Raw genomic sequence first — 16,287 nt, forward strand, 5'->3', positions numbered from 1 at the left:
GATGGAGTGGTTTTGGTTTTGAATCTTTCAAAGAGTGCTCTGGTTTGGCAGAGAGGGGAAAGCAGGAATTATCAGTTTTATTCTTTACTAAGCACAGGGACACTCAAAACACATCATGGTCGGTACTCAAGTCAGCAGCAGAGTCCATCTTCCCAGGAGGAGGCAAAGCTGGACTTGCCCAGTTCACTTTATCATGAAGTCATGGAGTTTTAAGACCTCCTTCTGCCTGGGGCCTGTCTACAGGTTTTCAAAGATTTTAGATGTTTATCACTCAGACGCCCAAGAACAATTGTATGAAGCGACTTATATTTAAAGAAAATCCTCGTTTATTATAGTTAAAATTCCACAAACATGTTAAAGAGGTTTTAGTTGTTTTGTTTTTTTAAAGCCGGAACTGCACCATTTTAAATCACCGCAACAGAAGATAAAGCAATAATTCTTTTGCATCATGCCTCTGCTGCTCCTCTTCAGGAAACAAACAAACAAAAAGACATAGTATTTAAAGGACAATAATTAATAGAAGTATCACATCAAGAGTTTCTGTTTTAGTAAGCTAAGCAAATTTTGCGTATAGCACAACTCCTCTACCTCATCCACAGATTTGGCATGAAAAATATAAATCCCCTATAGTTTAAACAAGAGCTTCTGTTGCCACAATGCAATCCACAGTCCTTTAGTGAGGTCAAGAACAGACACAGCTTTTAAGGTGAAAGTCTCAAGTATTCCACTAGCACTTGGTGAAATTAAGATGCTAAGATATATTTACCTTCCATAGATAGGTTTATTCATAAGTTATTTAACCTAAACTCTAATCACACTAAATAAATGGTAGATGAAAAGTAGTTCCAGCAAGAAAAATACAATAACTTCAGTTTTCAAATATTTTAAACTAATAACGAACTAGATGCCATTTTAGTGGCAAAACAGACTCTCTCCTGCAAGCAATAAAGGTTTCTATTCAGCTAAAATGTGCAAAGAAAACAAGTCTCAGAGAGCGAGAAATATCAGCAGTTCATATTGGACACAGGGGAATAAAATCCTTAGGAATTAACTCCTCTAATCCGTTTTCTTGTCATAAGCTCCTGTGGATCTCTTTGCAGCAATTCCATTTGCAATGCTGTTGCTTTCAAACTGCAAATAAGAGACAGTGCCATTAATGGATGTCGAAAAGAGGACTTCACACCCAAACAGCTGGAGACAAAAATGGGTTTTGGGGGCAAGGCCAGTGAAGATCTATGAAGAAATCTGCTGCAAGAACCAAAAGTGGTGGTGTCTGCGTAGATTTGCAAATAATAATCCCTTCAGAGGGAAGAGGGGAAATGAGAGCAGAGACAACATTCACAAGTCTTTTAATTTTGACAGAAGAAATAAATAATAAATGCACAATTTACATGCACTAAACATCTTTCCCCATTATGACTGGCAGAGCTGCCTGAAGAGAGGGTTTTGGGTTTTTTTTAATTCTGTTTCATACATCTGGTGAAATTTACCAAATATTTGACTTTTTTCCTTCTCTGAAAGAATAGCCAGTCCTTAAAAAAAGCATAAATTAATTAAGCTGTTTCAGGAAACGAGCAATTCCTATCTCTCCAAGGCCAGGTGCTGTCTTGAAGCCACTATTTCTAGCTGGCTCAGTAGTGGCAAGTCCTGTCCATACGAAAATCTCCCCAAAAACGTCTGTAAAAACACCCAACTATTAACCCTTCTGTGGTGCCCACCCTGAACTACCCCTGAGTTTCCCTGGTTAGCTAAGTGAATTAATCTTACTTTATAGCTTCCAGATTCATACTCCAGGCCTCTTTTTGCAGCTGAAGGTGCTGGAGGATCCCCAGAGCTGCCTCCTTGTCCTTGTTTTGTGCCTGTGGGATCTTCCACAGCTTTCTTGGGCCACACACGTTTGATGAAGGGGGCGATCACGGGATAGATGTACGGCTCCAGGAATTTCTTGTAGACCCAGAGGAGGACAGGAATGACAATGCAGGGAATGCACACCATGGCTGCCCCTTGCCCTGTGACAAAGGTGGTGAGGGAAAAAAACCAGCTCGGAATGAGAATGTTGTATGCCATGATCCAAGAAAACATATTAAATAAAGGCTGTAGTTGATATTAGGACATAGAGTCTTCTTTAATTATAAATTAACAGTTGTTAAAAATGCTGTGTGTTTCAACATTACAAAATCCTCAAGAAGGGGAACATTCTTCACATTTTAACAAAAAAACCCAGTAATTTGTTACTAATTCATCAATCTTACAGCTGCAACTCAGAAAGACTAATTCAGAAAATGAAAGTTTTTGCTAAAACCACACAAAAACAGTTTAAGCAGCAAGATATTAGCCCAGTTCGTGCTGTAGGAAAGAGTCCAAAGGGTTTGTTTTTCTTAATCTCTTTTTAATTAAAGGGAAATTAAACAGCAGCACTCCAAGTCATCCAATGGTCTGCTACCACTGAAAGGCAGGACCGTGGGAGAAGGAAGAAAATCCCAGCGAGGATTTGAGAGAAACAGAATGTGGGTTATTTCCTTCCTCCTGCCCAAGAGGAATCCCTTGATCCCACATCAATCCCATAAAATTAACTATTAGAAAATGAACCATCCCCTCTCTCTGTAACTCACAGAGAAGTCCTCAAAATTGGCAGCCTGGAGTCTGTGCTAAAAAAAAAAAAAAAAGCTAGAAAACCAAAGCAGAGGGGCAGAGAGGCATGACTGGGAGAGGAAGCAGTTAAGTGGGATTAGAGCTGTCCCTGCCAGTGCTGACGAGCAATACATTAGACACACTCTGCTGCTACAGAGCTTTGCCCTTCACATTCCTCCTTTCTAGGCTGCTGACATCTCAGTTCTCGCATTAAGAAGCAAAACAAAAGGTTTCCAAGATGGACAATGAACAGGCAGATGTGGACGCTTCACTAGGGAAAAGTTTTAAGCTATCCTACAGATTTTAAGCCCTGTGAAAAAAGAGAATATCGATTTCCAGTTGACTACTTCCAAGTTCTGTTCTGGCTGCTTCAAATATAGTTTAAATCTGCTCTCTGAAGTCTAGGAGGAATCTTAAATTGAGACAACATGACTCAGGTATTCTCTTCACCAGAACTTCCTAGACACTAAATTTCCAGCAAGATGTTGAGGATTCATCCAGCTGTTGAATAAAGTGGCTGGAGGGAACACCCCAGGATATAGAATTATCACAGAACCACAGAATACTTTGGGTTGGAAGGGATTTTAAGGATCATCCAGTTCCGCCCCCTGCCATGGGCAGGGACACCTTCCACTAGAACAGGTTATTCCAACCTGGCCTTGGACACTTCCAGGGATCAAAGGGCAGCCACAGCTTCCCTGGGCAACCTGTGCCAGGGTCTCACCACGCTCACAGCCAGGTATCCCTTCCCAATATCCCATCTAACCCTGCTTGCTGGCAGTGTGGAGCCATTCCCCCTTGTCCTGTCACTCCCATGTTCTGTCCCAAGGAAACAGCATGTGTTGTGTTTTGTCTCTGCAGCAACTTCGTGTCAAGATTCCAGGCCAAACAATCACCCTTACCTGTGCCAGGGTCACGAGTGACCCTCTGGAGCCACTCGTCCCAACAGGGGGAATCACCGTCCTGATGGATTCCTGCTGTCGCTTGGTGATGCCCCGTCACCTGGTGAGCAAGAAAAATACGTTAAAAAAAAAACAAAGAAGGAAAAAAGGAAAGTGGGGAGGAAAAAAAAAAAAAACAAAAAAGGTCAGGTTTTAACAGGTTATTTCTCTGCGACAGGAGGTTTCGCTCCTCAGTGTGAGCCCCCACACGCCGGGGGCACAGGGAACGCCGTGACAGGAAAACCTCAGGGCGGTGGGGCCTTGCTCCCAGTGGATGTGGAGGCTGGAAAGGGCCACGCGGACAAAAAGCCCGTTTTCCCCCGTTTTCTCATAAAGGACGAGCCAGCCTGGAAGGGCGAGTTATGCCAGGAGGCGTTCCCGTTCTGCCCTGCGGAGGACGTTCGGGCCGGTACACCCTGCGCACTCGCGGCGAGCGGCGGCGCCGGGCACGGCCGGCTGTGCTGGAGGGGCGGGGGCGAGGTGGGATGCCGGGATATCGGGATATACCGGGATATGTCGGGATACCGGGATCGCCCCCCGCGCCCCGCACTCACCGCGCCCGCACCGGAACGGCCCCGCGCTTCCGGGGCGCCGCTTCCGCCAATGGGAGGTGGCAGCGCGCGTCACGTGACCTCCAGCCCCGCCCCACCGGCTGCGTTAGAGGCCCCCCCCCCCAAAAAAAAAATTCCAGGGGCAGGAACAGTGTCCCAAATTATCACGGTGTGGGGGGGAGTAACGGCGGTACGGCTTCGGCACCCACGCGGGAACAAGCGGACCGGCTTTAGATGGGATACTGGGAAGGAATTCCTCCGTGAGGGTGGTGAGGCCCTGGCACAGGTTGCCCAGGGCAACCCTGGATCCCTGGAATGTTCAAGGCCAGGTTGGACGGGGCTTGGAGCAACCTGGGCTAGTGGAAGGTGTCCCTGCCCATGGCAGGGGGTGGGACTGGATGAGCTTGAAGGTCCCTCCCAGCCCAAACCATTCTGGGATTCTATGATTAATGGCAATCCTCACAATTTGCTCTCTTTTGACAAAGAACTGCTTGGAGCAACCCGGTCTACTGGAAGGTGTCCCTGCCCACACCAGGGGGTTGGACTGCATGACAGTAAGGTCCCTTCCAACCCAAACCAGTCTGTGATCCCATAATTCTCCCTGCCCATGTCCCACCGGTCAGAACCCAGAGCACAGAAACACACACACGGAGTAATATCTTAAGCTTTCTTGTTTTATTTATGTACATCTGCCTGTGCAGATTTACTCCCGGGCCATGAGCTTCTGCTTCTTCAGCTTCTTCTGGGAGATCTGAAAAACAGACATGAAAACGGGAAAATGGCGGGATGAGAAGATGGTGAAATGTGAAATCTGTGAAATGAGAAAACGTCTTCCCAAAACATCTCACAAGTTAATTTGCAAGATCTTCTGGAAGCACTGAGAGCTGTTAGAAATTCCCTCACCGATGATCCACTGATCACACCTGCATGCACACAGGAATCCCTATGCTGCTCACACACTCTGAACTCCAGTTTAATTAAGTTTAATTGCACACACCCCACCTTCACCCAAGCAGTCAGGGAATACTGTGGTTATGAGAGGGAAGAACAAACCCCCTGCACAACTGAGAAAAAAATAAAAGGTTCTTAGGGTTTTTAAGTGCTTATTATTGTGTTAAAATGAAAAATGGGGTTGCTCAGAAATAACTGAATTTTTTTCATGGGAATTCCAAAGGTGTCCTAAGATAGTCATCACAGCAACCCCTCTGCTGAATGCTTGGCTCTCATGACGTGACGGAGGAAAAGGTACACAGGGCCCTCCACACCTTTTTCTTCTGGGCCACTTCCTCCTCTGGTTTGGGCACGATCTGCTCCTTCTCGGTGAGGATCATCTCGATGTGGCACGGGGAGCTCATGTAGGGGTTGATCCTGCCGTGTGCCCGGTACGTGCGCCGGCGCATCTTGGGAGCCTTGTTCACCTGGATGTGCTCGATCACCAGGGAATCCACATCGAGGCCCTGGAGAGAAGTAAAACCTGTCACTTGTTTTCATCTGCAAATCAACCACCTCCGCAGCAAGAATGTGAGTTACTGTCCCAGTCACCACTGCTGGTGAACGAACGCCCAAGCTTGGCTGCAAGAGGGAGCTGAGGGTTTTCCAAGGATTCACTAAAGAAACACCCAAGCTTGTCAGTGTCAAGGAGCCGAGGGTCTTCCAAGGATGCACCAACAGAACAGCCAAGCTTGGCTGTGTCACAGACCTGAGGATTTACCAATGGAACAGATGAGCACAATGGTGCATGGATCTGAGCATTTACCAAGGATCTGCCAACAGAACAGCTGAGCTCAGCAGTGTCCCAGATTTATGAAGGATTTACCAATGGAATACCTGAGCATGGCAGTGCCATGGATCTGAGGATTTACAAAGGATTGACCAGTGGAACAGCCAAGCTTAGCAGTGTCCCAGAGCCAAAGATTTACAAAGGATTTAGCAATAGAATACCCGAGCATGGCAGTGCCATGGACCTGAGGATTTACAAAGGACTGACCAATGAAACAGCCAAGCTTAGCAGTACCAGGGAGCTGTGGATCCACCAAGGATTGACCAAGGAAACGACTGGGCCTGGCAGTGCCATGGAGTTCCCTGTCCCTCCACGTCAGTGACATGGGTCAAGGTCGCTGACAGGCAGCACGACAGGGTCACTCTGTGCTCAGTAACACCCACCTTGAGCTCAGCGTTGCTCTCTGCGTTCTTGAGCATGTGCAGCAGGAACTCCGCGCTCTTCTTAGGCCAGCGGCCCTGGGTCCAGCCCCACTGCTTGGCCTGGAATGAGAGGGCAACAGTGAACTTCTGCTTTTATCCCAGTACAATACAGTTCACCCATCAGGCACCACGAACTTGCCATAATCCCAGAATGGCTTGGGTTGGAAGGAACCTTAAAGACCATCTCATCCCACCCCCTGCCATGGGCAATGACACCTTCTACTATCCCAGGTTGCTGCAAGCCACGTCCAACCTGGCCTTCAACACTTCCAAAGATCCAGGGGCAGCCACAGCTTCTCTGGCCAACTTGTGCCAATGTGAAGCCGGTCCCCTTGTCCTGTTACTCCACACCTGCTCTGGGAAACCTGTGCCAGGGCCTCACCACCCTCACAGACAGCAATTCCTTCCCAGTATCCCATCTAACCCTGCCCTCTGGCAGTGGGAAGCCATTCCCCCTTGGGCTGTGCCTTCATCCCTCATCCCAAGTCTCTCTCCAGCTCTCTTGGAGCCCCTTTAGGCACCAGAAGGGGCTCTAGGGTCTCCCCAGATCTCATCTGGGCACACCTCCTCTGTTTCCCTCGCATCTCACCTGGGCATACTCCCCCATTTCCCCAGGGATCTCACCTGGGCACACTCCCCCGTTTCCCCAGGGATCTCACCTGGGCACACTCCCCCGTTTCCCCAGGGATCTCACCTGGGTACATTCCCCCATTTCCCCTAGGGTCTCACCTGGGTACATTCCCCCATTTCCCCTAGGGTCTCACCTGGGCACATTCCCCCGTTTCCCCTGGGATCTCACCTGGGCACAGTCCCCCGTTTCCCCTGGGATCTCACCTGGGCACAGTCCCCTGTTTCCCCCGGGATCTCACCTGGGCATACTCCCCCGTTTCCCCTAGGGTCTCACCTGGGCACACTCCCCCGTTTCCCCTAGGGTCTCACCTGGGCACACTCCCCCGTTTCCCCTAGGGTCTCACCTGGGCACACCTACCGACGCCCCCGTTGTAGCGCCGGAAGGGGACACACTGCTTCTTCAGGGTGACATCCTTCAGGTACTTGGTGGCCTTGCGGATGTGCATTCCCTTGATGGCCTGTGCAGTCTCCCGGGTGTTCTACAACACAGAGCACACAAAGTTCCTCTTAACACATCTTTCCAACGTAACCATGGATCCCAGACCCTTGTCCTTTGGCTACAAAGGAAGTACTCACAAAAAAACCCTCCTCAAACAATGAAGAATAATTAATAACATTTTTTTTCTTTGCTATCTGCTTTTCTAACCCTTGGTGTAACTACCACTGCTGATTTTGTGGCTCAAGCACACTTTTACTGTTTTTTACCTAATGGTTAAAGCCAACCAAGAAAATTTCAACTTTTGTTAACAATGTAATTCCAGGCAATGCAATTTTCCTGTGAAGGAACTGCAAAGGGGAGAAAAGAAAAGGCTTAGAACAAAAAATTAAGGATAAAACCTCAGTGTTAAGATAGCACTTACTAACTGCAGAAGTCAGAGAGTAACTATAATCCTGATGGTAATAAAAAGGCAAACCAAAGTGAAAACTTGGGATATTGGGAAGGAATTCTTGCCTGTGAGGGTGGTGAGGCCCTGGCACAGGTTGCCCAGAGCAGCTGTGGCTGCTCCTGGATCCCTGGAAGTGTCCAAAGCCAGGCTGGACAGGGCTTGGAGCAACCTGGGATAGCAGAAAGTGTCCCTGCCCATGGCAGGGCATTGAAGCGGGATGATCCTTAAAATCCCAATCCGGGGTTCTTTTAAAAAATAATACAAAAACTAACAAAACCAACATAAAATACAACCGAATTTGCACTTCCTGCTCACTACACATTCCTTACCTTGAAGTGCACCCGGAGGTTGGATCCCCGTGACTTGCACGCTGCGGGAGAGAAAAAAGACCAACTTTTGAAATCAAAACCTCAGCGGCTTCCCTGTGGTCCTACACGAACTCTCCCAAAACATCAACTCACATTTGGTGGGGTTCTCCGGGTCCAGGGAGTAGCGCACCATCTTGGGAGCTCAGCTGGAAAACACCGATTAAAACAAAATCACATTAAACCCGCAGCACACCGGCACGCAGGGCCCGGGGCGCTCGCCCTACCGGCGCGGCCGCTCAGAATTTCGCTTTCTTTTCACGGTTACATCCAAAGGTGTCCTAAGAGAGTCATCACCGCAGCCATGGAGTCTCACAGGGAGTGCTGCCCCTCCCGTGCCCCCACAACCCCACCGGCCCCCTGCCTGCCCTCCCGCACGCCATCCCCGGGAATACCGCGGGCGCGGGGCGCGTGGGACCGCTCCCGAAGTGCGGGAGGGCGCTGGCGGGCGGGACGGGGCGGGATGGGCGAGGATGGCGGTAGATGGCGGCAGGCCCGGGCGGGCCGTAGCTCCTCACCTCGGGATGGCGGCGACGGAGAGGAAGAGGTGGGGGCGGGGCGCGCCCGCAGCGCGTGCGCGATCTCGCGAGATTTCCGCCATGGTGGCGGGGCCGCGCCCTGAGGGGGAGGGAGGCGGGGCCCTTCTGTGGCGCGCGTTGTGAACAAAACCTGACGCCGTTCTGTTTTACGGGCGTCCAGAGGAGGGCGACGGAGATGGGGAAGGGCCGTGAGGGGAAGCCGTGTGAGGAGCGGCTGAGGGCACTTGGTGTGCTCAGCTGGAGGAGACTGAGGGGAGGCGTCACTGCAGTTCCAACTTCCTGGGGAGGGGCAGGCCCTGAGCTCTGCTCAGAGGGGACCAGGGACAGCACCCAGGGAATGGCCTGGAGTTGTGTAAGGGCAGGCTTACGTTGGATCTCAGGAAAAGGTTCTTCCCCCAAGGGGTGGTTGGGCACTGAACAGGCTCCCCAGGGCAGTGGGCACAGCACCGAGACCGGCAGCGTTTGGGTGATCCTCTGGGGCACAGGGAGTGACTCTTGGGGATGGGCCTGTGCAGGGCTGAGGGTTGGACTCGATGATCCCCGTGGGCCGCTTCCAACTCAGCCTATTCTAGGATTCACACTCGGCTCACAGAATAGGTGCTTTTAGTGAGGGAATCACACAATCCCAGAATCACACAATTCTTTATTAGAAAGGGCTCAGAGAGTGCATTGCCATATCTGACTTGACCGTGCTGATCCTCATGGAGTGAGATGATCACTGAGGTTGGAAAAGCCCTCCCAGACCATCGAGTCCAACTTGTGCTCGATCCCCACCTTGTCCCCCAGCCCAGAGCACTGAGTGCCACATCCAGGCGTTCCTTGGACACCTCTGGGAACGGGGACTCCGCCACCTCCCTGGGCAGCCCTTTCCAAGGCCTGACCACCCTTTCAAGGAGGAAATTCCTCCTGATGTCCAACCTGAACCTCCCCTGCCACAGCTTGAGACTCTTGTCGTCTTATCCTGTCCCTTGTTCCCTGCGAAAAGAGTCCAACCTCCACCTGAGATCACATAATCACAAAATTGTTAAGTTTGGAACAGACCTTCAAGATGATCGAGTCCAACCTTCATCCCAGCAGCCTTACCATGTTCACCATTAGGTGGCAGCTTAGGATGGGAATAGAGCAACACATCACTCACTGAGATGACCAGGAAACCAGAGCAAAGAGACTTGTGTTTATAAATCAAAACTGCTGTTTATTGCACCGTTATAAAATAATCACAGACTGACTCGTTAAGATGAAAGATATTTCTTTTTTCCATTTTAGGCAGCGTTTGTGACTAGAACTATTTGGGAAATCTGACAAAGCAGCTCAGTAAAAGCAAAACATTTTCTGAAAGCAGTACCTGGCTGCAGCAAAAGGCTCATTGAGACAAGTTTGATAGAATGGGAAAAGAAAAAAGAGGCACATCTTCCTGAGAGGGCAGTAATCTGGTGTGCAGGCAGCTCCCCAGCATGAGACAGTCTGGGTTTAACTCTGAGTTTAGATAAGCAGAGCAAGAACTTGCTGCCTATCTAAATGCAATAACCAGGATGTTATTTTTGTCTCTCTTGTTTAGAGTTAAAAACCCCCAAAGCTTTGCTGCTAGAATTTCACCCAGGTGAGAAGAGAAAATATTCAAGCTATCACAAATATTTACATGTCTGGAAAATGTAAGAGCTCTAATTGTGACTGCAGCTCTTCATTTACCTGCCTTAAAATGTGCCTTTTACTTTGGTTTCGGCAGGGGGGAAGCTTTCTGCAAAGTCTCCAAACAACTTCCAAGCACTGATCTCCAAGGAGGGAAACCTGGGACATGGCTAAATATTATTTCTTATTTTTAACATAGAATCACAGAATGGTTTGGGTTGGAAGAGACCTTAAAGCTCATCCAGTTCCACCCCCTGCCGCGGGCAGGGACACCTTCCACTAGCCCAGGTTGCTCCAAGGCCCGTCCAACCTGGCCTTGGACACTTCCAGGGATCCAGGGGCAGCCACAGCTTCCCTGGGCAACACTCTATAACACTGAGTTTCCAGATACAATAAATTAAAACTGGCTGAAGCTGAAGTCCTCAGCATTTCCAAAGCCTTGCCCACCATACTGTGGGAATCCCCTCTCACAACACACCTGAATGCAACTCTCCTCCTCTGTCCTTACTGCCCTCCCCCCACACCTGTTCCCGTGTTCTTCCAGGGCAGGAGCACAGCCTTTCCATGGGAAGCACCTCTACACACAGCTGCTTCTTGATAGCAGAGCACAGGAGACACGGTGCAGTCAGGGAGAGCTGGAGGAGAGGTGTGAAACACAGGTGGTTGACACATGGTGGGGATTATCACCTGTGCTCATCAATCAAACCCAAAACAAACAGGGTGTGCTTTTTGTTACTTACATTTTCTGTTTCCCCACAGGTGGAACTGTTTTGCTCAGCTGCTGAGGGCTTGCAGTGGTGGGAGGCTATCACAGAACATCCCGAGTTGGAAGGGACCCACAAGGATTATCCAGTCCAACTCCTGGTCCTGCACAGGACACCCCAACAATCCCATCGTGTGCCTGAGAGCATTGTCCAAATGCTCCTTGAGCTCTGGCAGACCTGAGGCTGTGACCACTGCCCTGAGATGCATGTTTAGCTTTACTGGGAGGTTGACAACTGCTCTCAGGGGCAGCCTAGCACATATCTGGTGTTGGCACCCGGGATGAGGCAGCTGAGCGTGTGGCCTTGTTGGGTTTTAACCAGGTTATTCCCCTGGTGCACCACCTGCCTTGGATATTTGGTTTGTATGAGCTGACTCAAAAAGAGCTTTGGGTTCCTAAGCAGAAAATTCAGGCATGTAAGTCCAAAATCATATTCCTGAAAACTCCTGCGTAGGAGGCAGCTGCCTCCTAATTCTCAGTTCCATAAGACTTCACCTTAAACTCCACTGGTGCCACCCCTCTCAGCTCCCTTGTCCCTGGTGCCTGTGCTGCGCAAGCCCAGGGAGACCTCCCTGTCCCAACAGGCACTGGCAGCAAACATCCAGCTGTGCTCAGACCTGAACTCTGTGCTCTGGGAGCCCCTGCTGGTAACATCCTCCCCTGAAGGGCTGATGACAATGGCAGCAAAGGCTTCTGCCATCCCTTCTGCTCTGGAGCCAGACTGGGAGAGCTGGGGGGGTTCACCTGGAGAAGAGAAGGCTCCAGGGAGACCTGAGAGCCCCTTCCAGTGCCTAAAGGGGCTCCAGGAGAGCTGGAGAGGGACTTGGGACAAGGGATGGAGGGACAGGACAAGGGGGAATGGCTTCCCACTGCCAGAGGAGAGGGTTAGATGGGATATTGGGAAGGAATTCCTGGCTGTGAGAGTGGTGAGGCCCTGGGCCAGGTTTCCCAGAGAAGCTGTGTCTGCCCCTGGATCCCTGGACGTGTTGAAGTCTAGGCTGGATGGGGCTTGGAGCAACTGGGGGTAGTAGAAGGCGTCTCTGCCCATGGCAGGAGAGAGGGACTGGATGAGCTTAAAGATCCCTTCCAACCCAGAGCATTCTCTGATCCCATGATTCTCTCCTCTGAATGTGTCCCCGGGGCTGGAAGGGGGCTGCACCCCTTAACCTGCCCTGGAATTGCCCAGCAGGCAGGAGGGAGTGAACGGGCACAGGAGTGTTGTCTCAAGTAAGTTCCTTTGTGGCTTTGGCTGTGAGTGAACAAGCTTATCAGTGCTACTGGAACTGCCAAGCCAAATATCACCCTGAGTGACAATCAGCCAATGCCCCTGACAGCCACCATCCCTCCTGGCTGGTGGACAGGGGGAGGGACAGGTGAGCTCCGAGACTGGCTGGGGATATGTTTTTGTGGCAGGTCTGAAACCACAAAGAGTTCACTTCCAGCCAGGGGACCTTCCTGCTCACCTTCCAGCCTGACGCTCAGCTCAGACTTAGGGCAGTCACTTCTACTAGAGGGGCACGTGGAGTCACAGGAGGCTCTGTGCTAAAACCCCTTTAACACGTGGATCCACTGGGATGATTGGTCAAGCTTAACTCCAGCTCAGTAAAACACACCACATATCCTCCATGCTGCAGGAGGGGGCTCGACCTGTTCTTTGCACAGGAATGGAAGCCAATTCCTCAAACCTCTTTGTAGATTTCTTGGCATTTCTCTGACAGACCGAGCTTTTGGAGTCTGAGGATTATGTGGGGATATTAAACTGTCGTTCACAGAAATTACACACAAATGGGTTCCTTGTCCTAATGCTTAAGCAGGAAATCTTCAAGACAAAGACATTTTAAATTGAAACCAGATTGAATGCTGCAAACGCTGGAGCTTTCCAGCTTTCAAACTGCCTACTCCTTCTTTCCCTGAAATCTTCTCTCCTGACCAGCCTACGGACTCTTGCTCTCCTTCTCCCACATGCCTGGCTCCTCCAGAGGCATAGCTGACCCCCATTGTTTGCCTTTTCCTCCCATGGACAGCAAAACAGAAGCATTTGGACACATGGTAGATGAGTTCTCCAGTTAAGCTGCTGTCCACAAGCATGTCTTAAAATCTACTGGCAGTGAGTCCCAGGAGCAAGATCATAGAATCTTAGAATCCCAGAATGGTTTGGGTTGGAAAGGACCTTAAAGACCATCTCATTGCACCCCGCTGCCATGGGCAGGGCCACCTTCCACCATCTCAGGTTGCTCCAAGCCCCATCCAACCTGGATTTCAACACTTCCAGAGATCCAGGGGCAGCCACAGCTTCTCTGGGAAATCTGTGCCAGGGCCTCCCCACCCTACCAGCCAACAATTCCTTCCCAATATCCCATCTAACCCTCTCCTCTGGCAGTGGGAAGCCATTCCCCCTTGTCCTGTCACTCCATGGAAAAGGGCAAAATGCATCTCCAGAAGATGGACTGACCTGCATCAGAGATTTGCTCTGTGTCTGTAATTCTGTCTGGATCACCTGCAGAGCTCAGTTTTGTTATATGTTCCTCCCTGTGATTTTTAAGAAGAGATGCTTCCACAGGGGGCCACAAGTTCCTTACTGAAGCAGATGAAATTAGTTACATACATATATTTATGTGTTTATATCTGTATATATGTGTACATATATAACTCATCGTAAGTGTATCACCTAAAACATGCAAACAACTGAAACGCTTTTGATACCCTGTGAGTCCTCCTAGAACGTGGGCAACTCTTTGCAACAGGAGATTAGCTACACATTCTACTTAAATAATTTCTGTCCTGTGTATGCTGTACATAGACCAGAGGTGAGGAAACAGTCAAGGATCTGCCCTCCCTGTCACTGCTGCTGGAGTGTGACGCAGCAGGCACAGCACCTTCCCCTCTCTGGTGGGGACCCGCCTGCCAGGATTGCAGTCAAAACAAAAAAAAAACACAGCAATTTGTGATGCTGTCTTAATACTCAATATTTTTGGAATGCTGTCCGAGCACTGCGGGTTCATCCACCTCCTGCACGCCCAGCTAGGAGGGAGTCACTGGTAAAACAAACCTCCTGTGTGATTAAATAACCTTGTAGCTGAAGTTTGTGTTTATTCAGGATAGTTTTTGCCAGCAAACCGTTTACGCAGGTTGTGCGTTCCTGGCTTGAATGGCCAGAAATGGACCAGCCAGTGGTCATGATGAGTAAATAAAGGCATCATGTAAGTGCCCGATCATAAAGCCTTTTGGGGATAAATTAAATCCTGCGTTTACATTTGCCCTAGCCTCTCTTGCTCATAACCACGAAGTACTGCTTTAAATGTGCTTTTGATTAATGAAACCAAAAACATCCCTGGAATCAGGGATATTGCCCACAATTTAGGCACAAATTAAACTATGGGGCATTCTGTTTAAGCAGAAGAGAATGGTTGTACCCTGGAACAGGTGGGCCAGAGAGAATGTCCTGGGCAACCAGCTCTGGCTGACCCTGCTTTGAGCTGTAGGGAGGGTGCTCTAGATGGTCTCCGCTGGCCCTTTCCAACCTCAACTTTTCTTTATCTCTGAATCCTGTCAACATTTCTAAAGCTGAATGTGCCCTGTACTGTAAAACACGGCCTCAAATTCCCTTTCTTCTCCTGTACCTCCAAAATGGATCAAAGAATCCTTCTCCTCTCCTCTGTTATAATCATGATTATTAACGTGGTGGTGATGGGTTGACAGTTGGACTTTATGACATTAGAGGTGTTTTCCAGTCTTAAACGATTCTATAATTCTATCTGCTCTTTTTTTTCTGTTCCTTTGCTCAAGAGCTCCCCAGGATCAGCTGATAAACCACAACCAATGCTGATTTTCCCTTCCAGGGGCTTCTCCACCTCCCTGCTGGCAGACAAAGCACACAGGGACCCAGGACAGGAACAGTCCTTGCAGGAAGGACCTGGCTGTGCAGAGATCTGCTCAGAGCCTGTGAAACAAGGTTGGATGATGCCTGTTAACACAACCTGTGCCAAAGTTTCAGCCAGCAGGCAACTTTCTGTTCATGGCATGGCAAGAAGCTGCAGCTCTGAACATCTCTTCCAAAATTCATGCCCACAGCAACCCTCCCAGCACCTTCATGTTTCATCCCAGTGCATGGCTTCTGTGTTCATTTATTACTAGTCTTATTGTCAGAGATCCTCCTCAAGTTTCTGCTCTCTCCTGCTCTGATGACTGCAGTGTCTTCCTCTCCACCAGACTCAGACTTCCCTGCTTTGACCCCAGATGTCACCTCTGAGGTCATCTCTCCCTCCCGACTCACCCCATGCCTCCCTCTCCCAGTCATCCAGCTACCTCCCCCTTTGCTATTGCAACAACTCTGACACAAGCCCCCTCTTTCAAAGCTTTCCTATCTGTTTAGCTTACTAATCCTCTCTGGCAGAACTGCCCTCCCCCTCTGCAGCCTCTCTGCTCTGCTCTGCCGGGTCTTTTCCAGCATGGTCCAGTCACATGCCGGCGCTCAGGAAGGTCATATGATGGGTAGGGACTGCCGGGCAAGGCTGTGGCAGGCGGCTGCTGAACGGGGTCCCTGATAGGTACCACACCTCCAGCTCCCACCCCCCCTGCCATGGGCCACCCCGCGACTCACTCAGGAGCTGGACCTGCAGCCTGCACGGGCACGGAAGGCGAGGCAGAGGCTGTGGCATTGGACTGTAATGCAAGGAAGGACCTTTCCACGAGGGGAGGTGGTTAGTGGGACAAGTCCTGCACCCAAATCCCAGGCCACGCAGGTCTGCTGCTGCTGCTGCTCCCCTGTCCTACCTGCCCAGCAGGTCTCTGCTCACACCTGCATCGTGCTCTGCTCAGAGAATACCACCCTTGGTCTGCAGAGCATGTCATAGAATCACAAAATAGTCACAGAATAGAATCCCAGAATGGTTTGGGTAAGAAGGGACCTTAATGCCCATCTTGTCCCACTCTCTGCCATGGGCAGGGACACCTTCCACTAGACATGGTTGCTCCAAGCCATGTCCAGCCTGGACTTCAACACTTCCAGGGATCCAGGGGCAGACACAGCTTCTCTGGGAAACCTGTGCCAGAGCCTCACCACCCTCACGACTAGGAATTCCCTCCCAATATCCCATCTAACCCTGCCCTCTGACAGTGAGAAGACATTCCCCCTTGTCCTGTCCCTCCA

General features: G+C 50.1%; 2 protein-coding genes and 2 non-coding genes across 5 annotated transcripts; all 4 read right to left on the minus strand.

Moving 5' to 3' along the window:
- Positions 1-303: 303 nt before the first annotated feature.
- On the minus strand, positions 304-4,194 carry CUNH18orf32 (chromosome unknown C18orf32 homolog). Its single transcript, XM_027724303.2, has 4 exons — positions 4,127-4,194; positions 3,534-3,633; positions 1,768-2,009; positions 304-1,131 (listed from the first exon to the last, which is right to left on the minus strand). Exons 3-4 carry the CDS (start codon positions 1,993-1,995, stop codon positions 1,057-1,059), a joined length of 303 nt encoding a protein of 100 aa, XP_027580104.1. The 5' UTR covers positions 1,996-2,009; positions 3,534-3,633; positions 4,127-4,194; the 3' UTR covers positions 304-1,056.
- Positions 4,195-4,776: 582 nt separating this feature from the next.
- Positions 4,777-8,749, minus strand: RPL17 (ribosomal protein L17). Of its 2 annotated transcripts, none has more exons than XM_027724302.2 (7): positions 8,726-8,749; positions 8,304-8,356; positions 8,172-8,212; positions 7,300-7,434; positions 6,287-6,385; positions 5,389-5,580; positions 4,777-4,874 (listed from the first exon to the last, which is right to left on the minus strand). In XM_027724302.2, the coding sequence occupies exons 2-7, from the start codon at positions 8,341-8,343 to the stop codon at positions 4,827-4,829; spliced, it is 555 nt and encodes a 184-aa protein (XP_027580103.1). In that variant the 5' UTR covers positions 8,344-8,356; positions 8,726-8,749; the 3' UTR covers positions 4,777-4,826. The 2 variants fall into 2 exon arrangements, with proteins under 2 accessions (XP_027580103.1, XP_039246579.1); XM_039390645.1 differs by lacking the exon at positions 8,726-8,749 and adding an exon at positions 8,603-8,709.
- LOC113989591 lies at positions 5,255-5,323 on the minus strand. Its single transcript, XR_003541322.1, has one exon. It is a non-coding gene; the product is annotated as a small nucleolar RNA SNORD58 (small nucleolar RNA).
- Positions 8,442-8,509, minus strand: LOC113989592. The gene has a single exon (XR_003541323.1). It is a non-coding gene; the product is annotated as a small nucleolar RNA SNORD58 (small nucleolar RNA).
- Positions 8,750-16,287: the final 7,538 nt, after the last annotated feature.

The sequence above is a fragment of the Pipra filicauda genome, unplaced genomic scaffold (assembly GCF_003945595.2).
Source record: "Pipra filicauda isolate LSUMZ 115617 unplaced genomic scaffold, ASM394559v2 scaffold128_size5466820_pilon, whole genome shotgun sequence".
NCBI lineage: Eukaryota > Metazoa > Chordata > Aves > Passeriformes > Pipridae > Pipra > Pipra filicauda.